Source organism: Salvelinus fontinalis, chromosome 39 (assembly GCF_029448725.1).
Source record: "Salvelinus fontinalis isolate EN_2023a chromosome 39, ASM2944872v1, whole genome shotgun sequence".
Classification (NCBI taxonomy): Eukaryota; Metazoa; Chordata; class Actinopteri; order Salmoniformes; family Salmonidae; genus Salvelinus; species Salvelinus fontinalis.
In genome coordinates this window covers 14,647,321-14,662,788 of record NC_074703.1, presented here as the reverse complement: position 1 = coordinate 14,662,788, position 15,468 = coordinate 14,647,321, and the positions used below count along the sequence as shown (strand labels likewise).

The window sequence follows — 15,468 nt, the reverse complement described above, 5'->3', positions numbered from 1 at the left end:
AATTATAGTCTACTGGTAAAACTCCAGTTTATTGTTCTATTCACTCTGCTACGGGCACAGCTCACTTTTCTATAACTTGAAAACACTTAGCCCTAACATTCCTTGGCTGTTATATTGTTTTTTATGAACTGGGTGATTCGAACTGTGAATGCTGATTGGCTGAAGTGTACCATGGGTATCAAAAAACATGTATTTTTACTGTTCTAATTACATTGGTAACCCGTTTATATTAGCAGTAAGGCACCTCAGGGGTTTGTGGTATATGGCCAATATACCACAGCTAAGGGCTCTATCCAAGCAGTCCATGTTGCGTCGTACTTAAAGAACAGCCCTTAGCCCTGGTATATTGGCCATATACCACACCCCCGTCAGGCCTTATTGCTCCCTTATAAATCTGCCACTTCTCTATTACACTGTTCTGGCCTATAGAGCCTGACTGTTCTCTCTGCTCCTCCAGATTGAAGAGCCTTTTCTTGGCTGGAGAGCGCTGTGACGTGGAGACTCTGAACTGGGCCAAAAGGAGCTTTGGAGTGCCTGTACTGGACCACTGGTGGCAGACTGGTAATACTTTCATTCGCTACTGTAACATCATAATGGACACTACATGTTACACTAGGACGATAGTTAGTTTTCTTGATACCGGCTGTGGTAATACATCTGACACAACATCTCTCCTATATCTCATTTAAAGGCTCAGAATGAAAGAATAGTTGTAACAAATTATAAATGCAGGACTCTATTCTCTGAGCACCTTTTGAGAATGTTAATGTATTATAGTTTTACTCTATTTTAGGGGTGTACTCTGAAATTGTCAGTGTGAGTGAATTGTTGTTACAGTCTTGGTAGTATTTTATCAGCCCATTGACATTAATTCGGCCTTGAAAAGGCATAACAAATAGCCATATCTCCACAGTATAACTCTTCCTTGAAAGCCCCTTGCAGGGATTAAGTGCATGGACTATGCTCCTGATTTAATTCATCCTTCGCACTTATACTGTATACGGAGCACCAGAGGAAAGGGAATTTCTTTCACTAAGTGCCGTGCTAAGAAGAGGAATTAGCCCACAAGGATTTGGGGCTGCTCTGCAATGGTCCTAGAGTGCCCTAAGGCTTTCACTATGCTCCCACAGCCACCCAATTAACATAATCAGCTTCTCAATCTAACCTCATTAATACTAGTCCTTTCAAAGCAGTTCACAGTTCATCATTCATAGACCATGTGCTGTGGTCTAGTAGCTTTACAATGGATAAGGAGGGGAAGTTCTTGTTGGTGAAAGTGTGTGATTCATTTTGTATATAATACCTCCCAATTGACCCATCATCACTGTTGTCTATATTGGTGATGAGATGTGTAATTGGGGTCTTGAGTGCAAGGCTATACTGCATTGTTTCCCCCTGTTTCCACTGTCACATTCGAATGACTTTAGAGCCGCTAAGACCCTATTAGCCACTTGGTGGGTGATTCCAGTTCATGTTCCAGGCAGCGAGCCATCGTACAAATATCCCTCTCTCCCTCGGCTCGATTACCCCCAGTCCCACGAATCAGTGATACATGTGATAGAGAAGGCGGCACGAGAAAGGCATTGAATGCCATGGATGTTTTTTTTTTTTACTATTCTGTGTGCCTGACAGGGAATTAATCGGGGAAGAGCAGACATCTCTGTGTTAAATATGCAATAAAAAAAGACATGGACCTTGAGAATGTACGGGTGAGAGAGAATCCGCCTAACACTGTCTTGGATCTCAGCCAAGATTAGCATGTTTGGGGAGATGGCTCTTTCTCTTCCAGACCTCCCTGGAAATGGGTGTTGTTCACTCAGTAGCAGTAACCTACAGGAGTTACCACGCAAAATGGGGCTTTTGGTGTTTTACTGAATCATCCACTGTTAGTTGTCTTGAGCCAATGTGCCACAGTGCAACAGCTCCAGTTGATACAACATACAGTATGAGCCTTCCTTCGTCTTTTCAGATGACCATTATGTTGCTTTGGTTTTCTCAAAAGCCTATATATACACTGAGTATACCAAACATTAGGAATACCTTCCAAACATTGAGTTGCACCTAAGCTGTGGCGGTCATTCAATTTTGTCAACCGGTGATTGTCAAGCAAATAACTGCCGGTCTCACGGTAATTGACCGTTAATTCACGTAAATTGTCAAGGCTCGGGAGAAGACCCAGATGCAGACAGTTTCGAAGTAACAGAAGTTTATTACAAAAACAGGGGGGCAGGCAAACGACAGGTCAAGGGCAGGCAGAGGTCAGTAGTCCAAAGCAGAGTCCGAAAGGTACAGAACGGCAGGCAGGCATCAGGGTCAGGCCAGGCAGAGGTCAGTAATCCAGGGTGGTATAACAAGGTACAGAACGACAGGCAGACTCAGGGTCAGGGCAGGCAGAATGGTCAAAAACCGGGAAAGCTGGAAAACAGGAACTAGAGACAGACAGGAGTACGGGGAAAAAACACTGGTAGGCTTGACAAAACAAAACGAACTGGCAACAGACAAATGGAGAACACCGGTATAAGTACACTGGGGATAATGGGGAAGATGGGCGACACCTGGAGGGGGGTGGGGACAATCACAAAGACAGGTGAAACAGATACGCTGTGACATAAACACATTTAGCATCTCCTGGCTTCCATGCATAGACTACAAGTCACTGATGTAGACCTTTGGAACATCTACATTTTAAAAAAGTTTAACAAATCCATTTAATATAGCCTACACCTTCACAATAAATCCATTATTTATTTTAGACCGGTCTAAAGAAACACGATATTAAGAAAATGTAGTCTATTTCAGAAGAACAGAATATCATACTCTAAGTTGTCTTTGTTAGGTCCTGATCTGGCTATGCCATATGGCTTGTGGGTTACACTAGTTTATTTAGCAGACAAGATTTGCTTAGAATTCCGTGGCATTATTTCATAGTATAACGAATACAATTGAACAAAACTGAATAAATTAGAAAGGATATTTTCTCCAAACAATTTGAGGGAGGACCCATATGTGGCTATTCTGTGCTGCGTGGTTAACAAAGAAACAGGTACTTCTATATGCTTAATTTAGAGTTATTTATGTAACTTTAGTTGTGATACAACTATTGTGCTATAGGTTCTGATTTTTAATACGTTCTAACACTGCATGATGCGACTAATGATGATTTCAAAAAAGTTGCATGGAAGGCATGAGCTCTGCTTTGTTTTTTTGCGCAGGCTATACACACTTCATCAGTCTCTCATTCACAATTTGACAAGCACTTGATAAGGCCTTGAATTTCCCAGCTGCATCCCCTTTGTGTGGCCGTAATGCCCCCTAAAAAGATCCATGCCTTTTGTGGCCAATAGCCATTGTGCCCTTAGGCTGAATATAATAATTATATTCCCTGCTCCCGGCTGCGTGCCGAAGCACCTCTCACTCACATGGCTATAATGTGATCGGGTCTTTCTTACCTGCTACAAGTGAAGACAGACACATCGGGGACGCAACTGCGCGTCCTTATCCAATTCCGAGGCGCATATTGAAGATATTGGAAGAACTGCCCACATTTACTTTTCGTCAGCCAACATGAGTAGGACAAACGAACAGCAAAAGCACTAGCCTATGTCAATCTACTATCACCCATAGTACAAAAGTTGACCTATTCTGTGCAATAAATAAATATTCCAAACATAGTCTGGGACAATTGTGGGATGCGATAGATCCCAAATTAATACAACCACTAGTATCAACAAAAACTGTTTTACATAATGCGCTTGACACAACAAATGTTTAGCTTAAAATGTTGATAAACTATTAGGCTATTTCTTCACATTATGAGCTCAGTAATGCGCACACGGCAGTAGGCTTTGAGCGCGAATGTTTCATTAGGGGGAAAATACCATTCTCAAAATGGCATTACAAATGCGTTTTATGCATGTAATGCTTTTATTATAAAGGTGCATTTTTATAGTGAAAATGTTATTCCGCAAACTTGAAACTCACGTGCTGCGTATGTTGTCAGTTAAGCTCTACACCCGTTGTAAAGAGGATTATTGAGCTTCACTTTAAGAAGTTATTTGGCCACTTTAGGTGTGATACAATCCTTTTTAAAACATCTATGGGTCTATGGGCTAGGCTACATGAGGTGTGATACTAACCTTATTAAAACATATAGGTCTATGGGCTAGGCTACATGAGGTGTGATACTAACCTTATTAAAACATATAGGTCTATGGGCTAGGCTACATGAGGTGTGATACTAACCTTATTAAAACATATAGGTCTATGGGCTAGGCTACATGAGGTGTGATACTAACCTTATTAAAACATATAGGCCTATGGGCTAGGCTACATGAGGTGTGATACTAACCTTATTAAAACATATAGGTCTATGGGCTAGGCTACATGAGGTGTGATACTAACCTTATTAAAACATATAGGTCTATGGGCTAGGCTACATGAGGTGTGATACTAACCTTATTAAAACATATAGGTCTATGGGCTAGGCTACATGAGGTGTGATACTAACCTTATTAAAACATATAGGTCTATGGGCTAGGCTACATGAGGTGTGATACTAACCTTATTAAAACATATAGGTCTATGGGCTAGGCTACATGAGGTGTGATACTAACCTTATTAAAACATATAGGTCTATGGGCTAGGCTACATGAGGTGTGATACTAACCTTATGAAAACATATATGTCTATGGGCTAGGCTACATGAGGTGTGATACTAACCTTATGAAAACATATAGGTCTATGGGGTAGGCTACATGAGGTGTGATACTAACCTTATTAAAACATATAGGTCTATGGGCTAGGCTACATGAGGTGTGATACTAACCTTATTAAAACATATAGGTCTATGGGCTAGGCTACATGAGGTGTGATACTAACCTTATTAAAACATATAGGTCTATGGGCTAGGCTACATGAGGTGTGATACAAACCTTATTAAAACATATAGGCCTATGGGCTAGGCTACATGAGGTGTGATACTAACCTTATTAAAACATATAGGCCTATGGGCTAGGCTACATGAGGTGTGATACTAACCTTATTAAAACATATAGGTCTATGGGCTAGGCTACATGAGGTGTGATACTAACCTTATTAAAACATATAGGTCTATGGGGTAGGCTACATGAGGTGTGATACTAACCTTATTAAAACATATAGGTCTATGGGGTAGGCTACATGAGGTGTGATACTAACCTTGTTAAAACATATAGGTCTATGGGCTAGGCTACATGAGGTGTGATACTAACCTTATTAAAACATATAGGTCTATGGGCTAGGCTACATGAGGTGTGATACTAACCTTATTAAAACATATAGGTCTATGGGCTAGGCTACATGAGGTGTGATACAAACCTTATTAAAACATATAGGCCTATGGGCTAGGCTACATGAGGTGTGATACTAACCTTATTAAAACATATAGGTCTATGGGCTAGGCTACATGAGGTGTGATACTAACCTTATTAAAACATATAGGTCTATGGGGTAGGCTACATGAGGTGTGATACTAACCTTATTAAAACATATAGGTCTATGGGCTAGGCTACATGAGGTGTGATACTAACCTTATTAAAACATATAGGTCTATGGGCTAGGCTACATGAGGTGTGATACTAACCTTATTAAAACATATAGGTCTATGGGCTAGGCTACATGAGGTGTGATACTAACCTTATTAAAACATATAGGTCTATGGGGTAGGCTACATGAGGTGTGATACTAACCTTATTAAAACATATAGGTCTATGGGCTAGGCTACATGAGGTGTGATACTAACCTTATTAAAACATATAGGCCTATGGGCTAGGCTACATGAGGTGTGATACTAACCTTATTAAAACATATAGGCCTATGGGCTAGGCTACATGAGGTGTGATACTAACCTTATTAAAACATATAGGTCTATGGGGTAGGCTACATGAGGTGTGATACTAACCTTATTAAAACATATAGGTCTATGGGGTAGGCTACGTGAGGTGTGATACTAACCTTATTAAAACATATAGGTCTATGGGGTAGGCTACATGAGGTGTGATACTAACCTTGTTAAAACATATAGGTCTATGGGCTAGGCTACATGAGGTGTGATACTAACCTTATTAAAACATATAGGTCTATGGGCTAGGCTACATGAGGTGTGATACTAACCTTATTAAAACATATAGGTCTATGGGCTAGGCTACATGAGGTGTGATACTAACCTTATTAAAACATATAGGTCTATGGGCTAGGCTACATGAGGTGTGATACTAACCTTATTAAAACATATAGGTCTATGGGCTAGGCTACATGAGGTGTGATACAAACCTTATTAAAACATATAGGCCTATGGGCTAGGCTACATGAGGTGTGATACTAACCTTATTAAAACATATAGGTCTATGGGCTAGGCTACATGAGGTGTGATACTAACCTTATTAAAACATATAGGTCTATGGGCTAGGCTACATGAGGTGTGATACAAACCTTATTAAAACATATAGGCCTATGGGCTAGGCTACATGAGGTGTGATACTAACCTTATTAAAACATATAGGTCTATGGGCTAGGCTACATGAGGTGTGATACTAACCTTATTAAAACATATAGGTCTATGGGCTAGGCTACATGAGGTGTGATACTAACCTTATTAAAACATATAGGTCTATGGGCTAGGCTACATGAGGTGTGATACTAACCTTATTAAAACATATAGGTCTATGGGCTAGGCTACATGAGGTGTGATACTAACCTTATTAAAACATATAGGTCTATGGGCTAGGCTACATGAGGTGTGATACTAACCTTATTAAAACATATAGGTCTATGGGGTAGGCTACATGAGGTGTGATACTAACCTTATTAAAACATATAGGTCTATGGGCTAGGCTACATGAGGTGTGATACTAACCTTATTAAAACATATAGGCCTATGGGCTAGGCTACATGAGGTGTGATACTAACCTTATTAAAACATATAGGCCTATGGGCTAGGCTACATGAGGTGTGATACTAACCTTATTAAAACATATAGGCCTATGGGCTAGGCTACATGAGGTGTGATACTAACCTTATTAAAACATATAGGTCTATGGGGTAGGCTACATGAGGTGTGATACTAACCTTATTAAAACATATAGGTCTATGGGGTAGGCTACATGAGGTGTGATACTAACCTTATTAAAACATATAGGTCTATGGGGTAGGCTACATGAGGTGTGATACTAACCTTATTAAAACATATAGGTCTATGGGCTAGGCTACATGAGGTGTGATACTAACCTTATTAAAACATATAGGTCTATGGGCTAGGCTACATGAGGTGTGATACTAACCTTATTAAAACATATAGGTCTATGGGGTAGGCTACATGAGGTGTGATACTAACCTTATTAAAACATATAGGTCTATGGGCTAGGCTACATGAGGTGTGATACTAACCTTATTAAAACATATAGGTCTATGGGGTAGGCTACATGAGGTGTGATACTAACCTTATTAAAACATATAGGCCTATGGGCTAGGCTACATGAGGTGTGATACTAACCTTATTAAAACATATAGGTCTATGGGCTAGGCTACATGAGGTGTGATACTAACCTTATTAAAACATATAGGTCTATGGGGTAGGCTACATGAGGTGTGATACTAACCTTATTAAAACATATAGGCCTATGGGGTAGGCTACATGAGGTGTGATACTAACCTTATTAAAACATATAGGCCTATGGGCTAGGCTACATGAGGTGTGATACTAACCTTATTAAAACATATAGGTCTATGGGCTAGGCTACATGAGGTGTGATACTAACCTTATTAAAACAAATAGGTCTATGGGCTAGGCTACATGAGGTGTGATACTAACCTTATTAAAACATATAGGTCTATGTGCTAGGCTACATGAGGTGTGATACTAACCTTATTAAAACATATAGGTCTATGGGCTAGGCTACATGAGGTGTGATACTAACCTTATTAAAACATATAGGCCTATGGGCTAGGCTACATGAGGTGTGATACTAACCTTATTAAAACATATAGGTCTATGGGCTAGGCTACATGAGGTGTGATACTAACCTTATTAAAACATATATGTCTATGGGCTAGGCTACATGAGGTGTGATACTAACCTTATTAAAACATATAGGTCTATGGGCTAGGCTACATCAGGTGTGATACTAACCTTATTAAAACATATAGGTCTATGGGCTAGGCTACATGAGTTGTGATACTAACCTTATTAAAACATATAGGTCTATGGGCTAGGCTACATGAGGTGTGATACTAACCTTATTAAAACATATAGGTCTATGGGCTAGGCTACATGAGGTGTGATACTAACCTTATTAAAACATATAGGTCTATGGGCTAGGCTACATGAGGTGTGATACTAACCTTATTAAAACATATAGGTCTATGGGGTAGGCTACATGAGGTGTGATACTAACCTCATTAAAACATATAGGTCTATGGGCTAGGCTACATGAGGTGTGATACTAACCTTATTAAAACATATAGGTCTATGGGGTAGGCTACATGAGGTGTGATACTAACCTCATTAAAACATATAGGTCTATGGGCTAGGCTACATGAGGTGTGATACTAACCTTATTAAAACATATAGGCCTATGGGCTAGGCTACATGAGGTGTGATACTAACCTTATTAAAACATATAGGCCTATGGGCTAGGCTACATGAGGTGTGATACTAACCTTATTAAAACATATAGGCCTATGGGCTAGGCTACATGAGGTGTGATACTAACCTTATTAAAACATATAGGTCTATGGGCTAGGCTACATGAGGTGTGATACTAACCTTATTAAAACATATAGGTCTATGGGCTAGGCTACATGAGGTGTGATACTAACCTTATTAAAACATATAGGTCTATGGGCTAGGCTACATGAGGTGTGATACTAACCTTATTAAAACATATAGGTCTATGGGCTAGGCTACATGAGGTGTGATACTAACCTTATTAAAACATATAGGTCTATGGGCTAGGCTACATGAGGTGTGATACTAACCTTATTAAAACATATAGGTCTATGGGCTAGGCTACATGAGGTGTGATACTAACCTTATTAAAACATATAGGTCTATGGGGTAGGCTACATGAGGTGTGATACTAACCTTATTAAAACATATATGTCTATGGGCTAGGCTACATGAGGTGTGATACTAACCTTATTAAAACATATAGGTCTATGGGCTAGGCTACATGAGGTGTGATACTAACCTTATTAAAACATATAGGTCTATGGGGTAGGCTACATGAGGTGTGATACTAACCTTGTTAAAACATATAGGTCTATGGGCTAGGCTACATGAGGTGTGATACTAACCTTATTAAAACATATAGGTCTATGGGCTAGGCTACATGAGGTGTGATACTAACCTTATTAAAACATATAGGTCTATGGGCTAGGCTACATGAGGTGTGATACTAACCTTATTAAAACATATAGGTCTATGGGCTAGGCTACATGAGGTGTGATACTAACCTTATTAAAACATATAGGCCTATGGGCTAGGCTACATGAGGTGTGATACTAACCTTATTAAAACATATAGGTCTATGGGCTAGGCTACATGAGGTGTGATACTAACCTTATTAAAACATATAGGTCTATGGGCTAGGCTACATGAGGTGTGATACTAACCTTATTAAAACATATAGGTCTATGGGCTAGGCTACATGAGGTGTGATACTAACCTTATTAAAACATATAGGTCTATGGGCTAGGCTACATGAGGTGTGATACAAACCTTATTAAAACATATAGGCCTATGGGCTAGGCTACATGAGGTGTGATACTAACCTTATTAAAACATATAGACCTATGGGCTAGGCTACATGAGGTGTGATACTAACCTTATTAAAACATATAGGTCTATGGGCTAGGCTACATGAGGTGTGATACTAACCTTATTAAAACATATAGGTCTATGGGCTAGGCTACATGAGGTGTGATACTAACCTTATTAAAACATATAGGTCTATGGGCTAGGCTACATGAGGTGTGATACTAACCTTATTAAAACATATAGGTCTATGGGCTAGGCTACATGAGGTGTGATACTAACCTTATTAAAACATATAGGTCTATGGGCTAGGCTACATGAGGTGTGATACTAACCTTATTAAAACATATAGGTCTATGGGCTAGGCTACATGAGGTGTGATACTAACCTTATTAAAAACATATAGGTCTATGGGCTAGGCTACATGAGGTGTGATACTAACCTTATTAAAACATATAGGTCTATGGGGTAGGCTACATGAGGTGTGATACTAACCTTATTAAAACATATAGGTCTATGGGCTAGGCTACATGAGGTGTGATACTAACCTTATTAAAACATATAGGCCTATGGGCTAGGCTACATGAGGTGTGATACTAACCTTATTAAAACATATAGGCCTATGGGCTAGGCTACATGAGGTGTGATACTAACCTTATTAAAACATATAGGCCTATGGGCTAGGCTACATGAGGTGTGATACTAACCTTATTAAAACATATAGGTCTATGGGGTAGGCTACATGAGGTGTGATACTAACCTTATTAAAACATATAGGTCTATGGGGTAGGCTACATGAGGTGTGATACTAACCTTATTAAAACATATAGGTCTATGGGGTAGGCTACATGAGGTGTGATACTAACCTTGTTAAAACATATAGGTCTATGGGCTAGGCTACATGAGGTGTGATACTAACCTTATTAAAACATATAGGTCTATGGGCTAGGCTACATGAGGTGTGATACTAACCTTATTAAAACATATAGGTCTATGGGCTAGGCTACATGAGGTGTGATACTAACCTTATTAAAACATATAGGTCTATGGGCTAGGCTACATGAGGTGTGATACTAACCTTATTAAAACATATAGGCCTATGGGCTAGGCTACATGAGGTGTGATACTAACCTTATTAAAACATATAGGTCTATGGGCTAGGCTACATGAGGTGTGATACTAACCTTATTAAAACATATAGGTCTATGGGCTAGGCTACATGAGGTGTGATACTAACCTTATTAAAACATATAGGTCTATGGGCTAGGCTACATGAGGTGTGATACTAACCTTATTAAAACATATAGGTCTATGGGCTAGGCTACATGAGGTGTGATACAAACCTTATTAAAACATATAGGCCTATGGGCTAGGCTACATGAGGTGTGATACTAACCTTATTAAAACATATAGACCTATGGGCTAGGGTACATGAGGTGTGATACTAACCTTATTAAAACATATAGGTCTATGGGCTAGGCTACATGAGGTGTGATACTAACCTTATTAAAACATATAGGTCTATGGGCTAGGCTACATGAGGTGTGATACTAACCTTATTAAAACATATAGGTCTATGGGCTAGGCTACATGAGGTGTGATACTAACCTTATTAAAACATATAGGTCTATGGGCTAGGCTACATGAGGTGTGATACTAACCTTATTAAAACATATAGGTCTATGGGCTAGGCTACATGAGGTGTGATACTAACCTTATTAAAACATATAGGTCTATGGGCTAGGCTACATGAGGTGTGATACTAACCTTATTAAAACATATAGGTCTATGGGCTAGGCTACATGAGGTGTGATACTAACCTTATTAAAACATATAGGTCTATGGGCTAGGCTACATGAGGTGTGATACTAACCTTATTAAAACATATAGGTCTATGGGGTAGGCTACATGAGGTGTGATACTAACCTTATTAAAACATATAGGTCTATGGGCTAGGCTACATGAGGTGTGATACTAACCTTATTAAAACAAATAGGCCTATGGGCTAGGCTACATGAGGTGTGATACTAACCTTATTAAAACATATAGGCCTATGGGCTAGGCTACATGAGGTGTGATACTAACCTTATTAAAACATATAGGCCTATGGGCTAGGCTACATGAGGTGTGATACTAACCTTATTAAAACATATAGGTCTATGGGGTAGGCTACATGAGGTGTGATACTAACCTTATTAAAACATATAGGTCTATGGGGTAGGCTACATGAGGTGTGATACTAACCTTATTAAAACATATAGGTCTATGGGCTAGGCTACATGAGGTGTGATACTAACCTTATTAAAACATATAGGTCTATGGGCTAGGCTACATGAGGTGTGATACTAACCTTATTAAAACATATAGGTCTATGGGCTAGGCTACATGAGGTGTGATACTAACCTTATTAAAACATATAGGTCTATGGGGTAGGCTACATGAGGTGTGATACTAACCTTATTAAAACATATAGGTCTATGGGCTAGGCTACATGAGGTGTGATACTAACCTTATTAAAACATATAGGTCTATGGGGTAGGCTACATGAGGTGTGATACTAACCTTATTAAAACATATAGGCCTATGGGCTAGGCTACATGAGGTGTGATACTAACCTTATTAAAACATATAGGTCTATGGGCTAGGCTACATGAGGTGTGATACTAACCTTATTAAAACATATAGGTCTATGGGGTAGGCTACATGAGGTGTGATACTAACCTTATTAAAACATATAGGCCTATGGGGTAGGCTACATGAGGTGTGATACTAACCTTATTAAAACATATAGGCCTATGGGCTAGGCTACATGAGGTGTGATACTAACCTTATTAAAACATATAGGTCTATGGGCTAGGCTACATGAGGTGTGATACTAACCTTATTAAAACAAATAGGTCTATGGGCTAGGCTACATGAGGTGTGATACTAACCTTATTAAAACATATAGGTCTATGTGCTAGGCTACATGAGGTGTGATACTAACCTTATTAAAACATATAGGTCTATGGGCTAGGCTACATGAGGTGTGATACTAACCTTATTAAAACATATAGGCCTATGGGCTAGGCTACATGAGGTGTGATACTAACCTTATTAAAACATATAGGTCTATGGGCTAGGCTACATGAGGTGTGATACTAACCTTATTAAAACATATATGTCTATGGGCTAGGCTACATGAGGTGTGATACTAACCTTATTAAAACATATAGGTCTATGGGCTAGGCTACATCAGGTGTGATACTAACCTTATTAAAACATATAGGTCTATGGGCTAGGCTACATGAGTTGTGATACTAACCTTATTAAAACATATAGGTCTATGGGCTAGGCTACATGAGGTGTGATACTAACCTTATTAAAACATATAGGTCTATGGGCTAGGCTACATGAGGTGTGATACTAACCTTATTAAAACATATAGGTCTATGGGCTAGGCTACATGAGGTGTGATACTAACCTTATTAAAACATATAGGTCTATGGGGTAGGCTACATGAGGTGTGATACTAACCTTATTAAAACATATAGGTCTATGGGCTAGGCTACATGAGGTGTGATACTAACCTTATTAAAACATATAGGTCTATGGGCTAGGCTACATGAGGTGTGATACTAACCTTATTAAAACATATAGGCCTATGGGCTAGGCTACATGAGGTGTGATACTAACCTTATTAAAACATATAGGCCTATGGGCTAGGCTACATGAGGTGTGATACTAACCTTATTAAAACATATAGGCCTATGGGCTAGGCTACATGAGGTGTGATACTAACCTTATTAAAACATATAGGTCTATGGGCTAGGCTACATGAGGTGTGATACTAACCTTATTAAAACATATAGGTCTATGGGCTAGGCTACATGAGGTGTGATACTAACCTTATTAAAACATATAGGTCTATGGGCTAGGCTACATGAGGTGTGATACTAACCTTATTAAAACATATAGGTCTATGGGCTAGGCTACATGAGGTGTGATACTAACCTTATTAAAACATATAGGTCTATGGGCTAGGCTACATGAGGTGTGATACTAACCTTATTAAAACATATAGGTCTATGGGCTAGGCTACATGAGGTGTGATACTAACCTTATTAAAACATATAGGTCTATGGGGTAGGCTACATGAGGTGTGATACTAACCTTATTAAAACATATATGTCTATGGGCTAGGCTACATGAGGTGTGATACTAACCTTATTAAAACATATAGGTCTATGGGCTAGGCTACATGAGGTGTGATACTAACCTTATTAAAACATATAGGTCTATGGGGTAGGCTACATGAGGTGTGATACTAACCTTGTTAAAACATATAGGTCTATGGGCTAGGCTACATGAGGTGTGATACTAACCTTATTAAAACATATAGGTCTATGGGCTAGGCTACATGAGGTGTGATACTAACCTTATTAAAACATATAGGTCTATGGGCTAGGCTACATGAGGTGTGATACTAACCTTATTAAAACATATAGGTCTATGGGCTAGGCTACATGAGGTGTGATACTAACCTTATTAAAACATATAGGCCTATGGGCTAGGCTACATGAGGTGTGATACTAACCTTATTAAAACATATAGGTCTATGGGCTAGGCTACATGAGGTGTGATACTAACCTTATTAAAACATATAGGTCTATGGGCTAGGCTACATGAGGTGTGATACTAACCTTATTAAAACATATAGGTCTATGGGCTAGGCTACATGAGGTGTGATACTAACCTTATTAAAACATATAGGTCTATGGGCTAGGCTACATGAGGTGTGATACAAACCTTATTAAAACATATAGGCCTATGGGCTAGGCTACATGAGGTGTGATACTAACCTTATTAAAACATATAGACCTATGGGCTAGGCTACATGAGGTGTGATACTAACCTTATTAAAACATATAGGTCTATGGGCTAGGCTACATGAGGTGTGATACTAACCTTATTAAAACATATAGGTCTATGGGCTAGGCTACATGAGGTGTGATACTAACCTTATTAAAACATATAGGTCTATGGGCTAGGCTACATGAGGTGTGATACTAACCTTATTAAAACATATAGGTCTATGGGCTAGGCTACATGAGGTGTGATACTAACCTTATTAAAACATATAGGTCTATGGGCTAGGCTACATGAGGTGTGATACTAACCTTATTAAAACATATAGGTCTATGGGCTAGGCTACATGAGGTGTGATACTAACCTTATTAAAACATATAGGTCTATGGGCTAGGCTACATGAGGTGTGATACTAACCTTATTAAAACATATAGGTCTATGGGCTAGGCTACATGATGTGTGGGACTATGATTTGAAAAAGATGCAAAAAAAGCATCCGCTGTTTCTTGCCTTTTGCTGGGCATCATTCACAAGTGAATATATATGCATATATCATTCATTCACACTTTACATATACTAAATAATATTTCTGTGAAATTTGTTTTGATTTAGAATGGACCATTACCATGCACCTGTATCGAAACAGGGGCAGCGGAAAAAAATACATGTCATCTATCCACTTAAATAGCGAATGGAAGACGCTTTTCCTGTGGTTCATTTTCATGCCAGCCAGGTAGGCTACACTCCTGTTGTAAAGCGTGCTTAATTTTAGGAAAGTTGAGAAATAATATAGTTGGCCGAGCCTATAGAAAGCTGATGGGAACCTCCTC

At 39.1% G+C, this 15,468-nt stretch overlaps 1 protein-coding gene across 3 annotated transcripts in view; it reads left to right on the top strand.

Annotated features, from left to right (window-relative positions):
• Nucleotides 1-15,468, top strand: part of acss3 (acyl-CoA synthetase short chain family member 3) — a 52,362-nt gene that overhangs the window by 12,279 nt on the left and 24,615 nt on the right. For all 3 annotated transcript variants that reach the window (XM_055905117.1, XM_055905118.1, XM_055905119.1), the window contains one exon: nt 458-561. In XM_055905117.1, the coding sequence (XP_055761092.1) occupies nt 458-561 (104 nt within the window). The remainder of the gene's footprint in view (nt 1-457; nt 562-15,468) is intronic.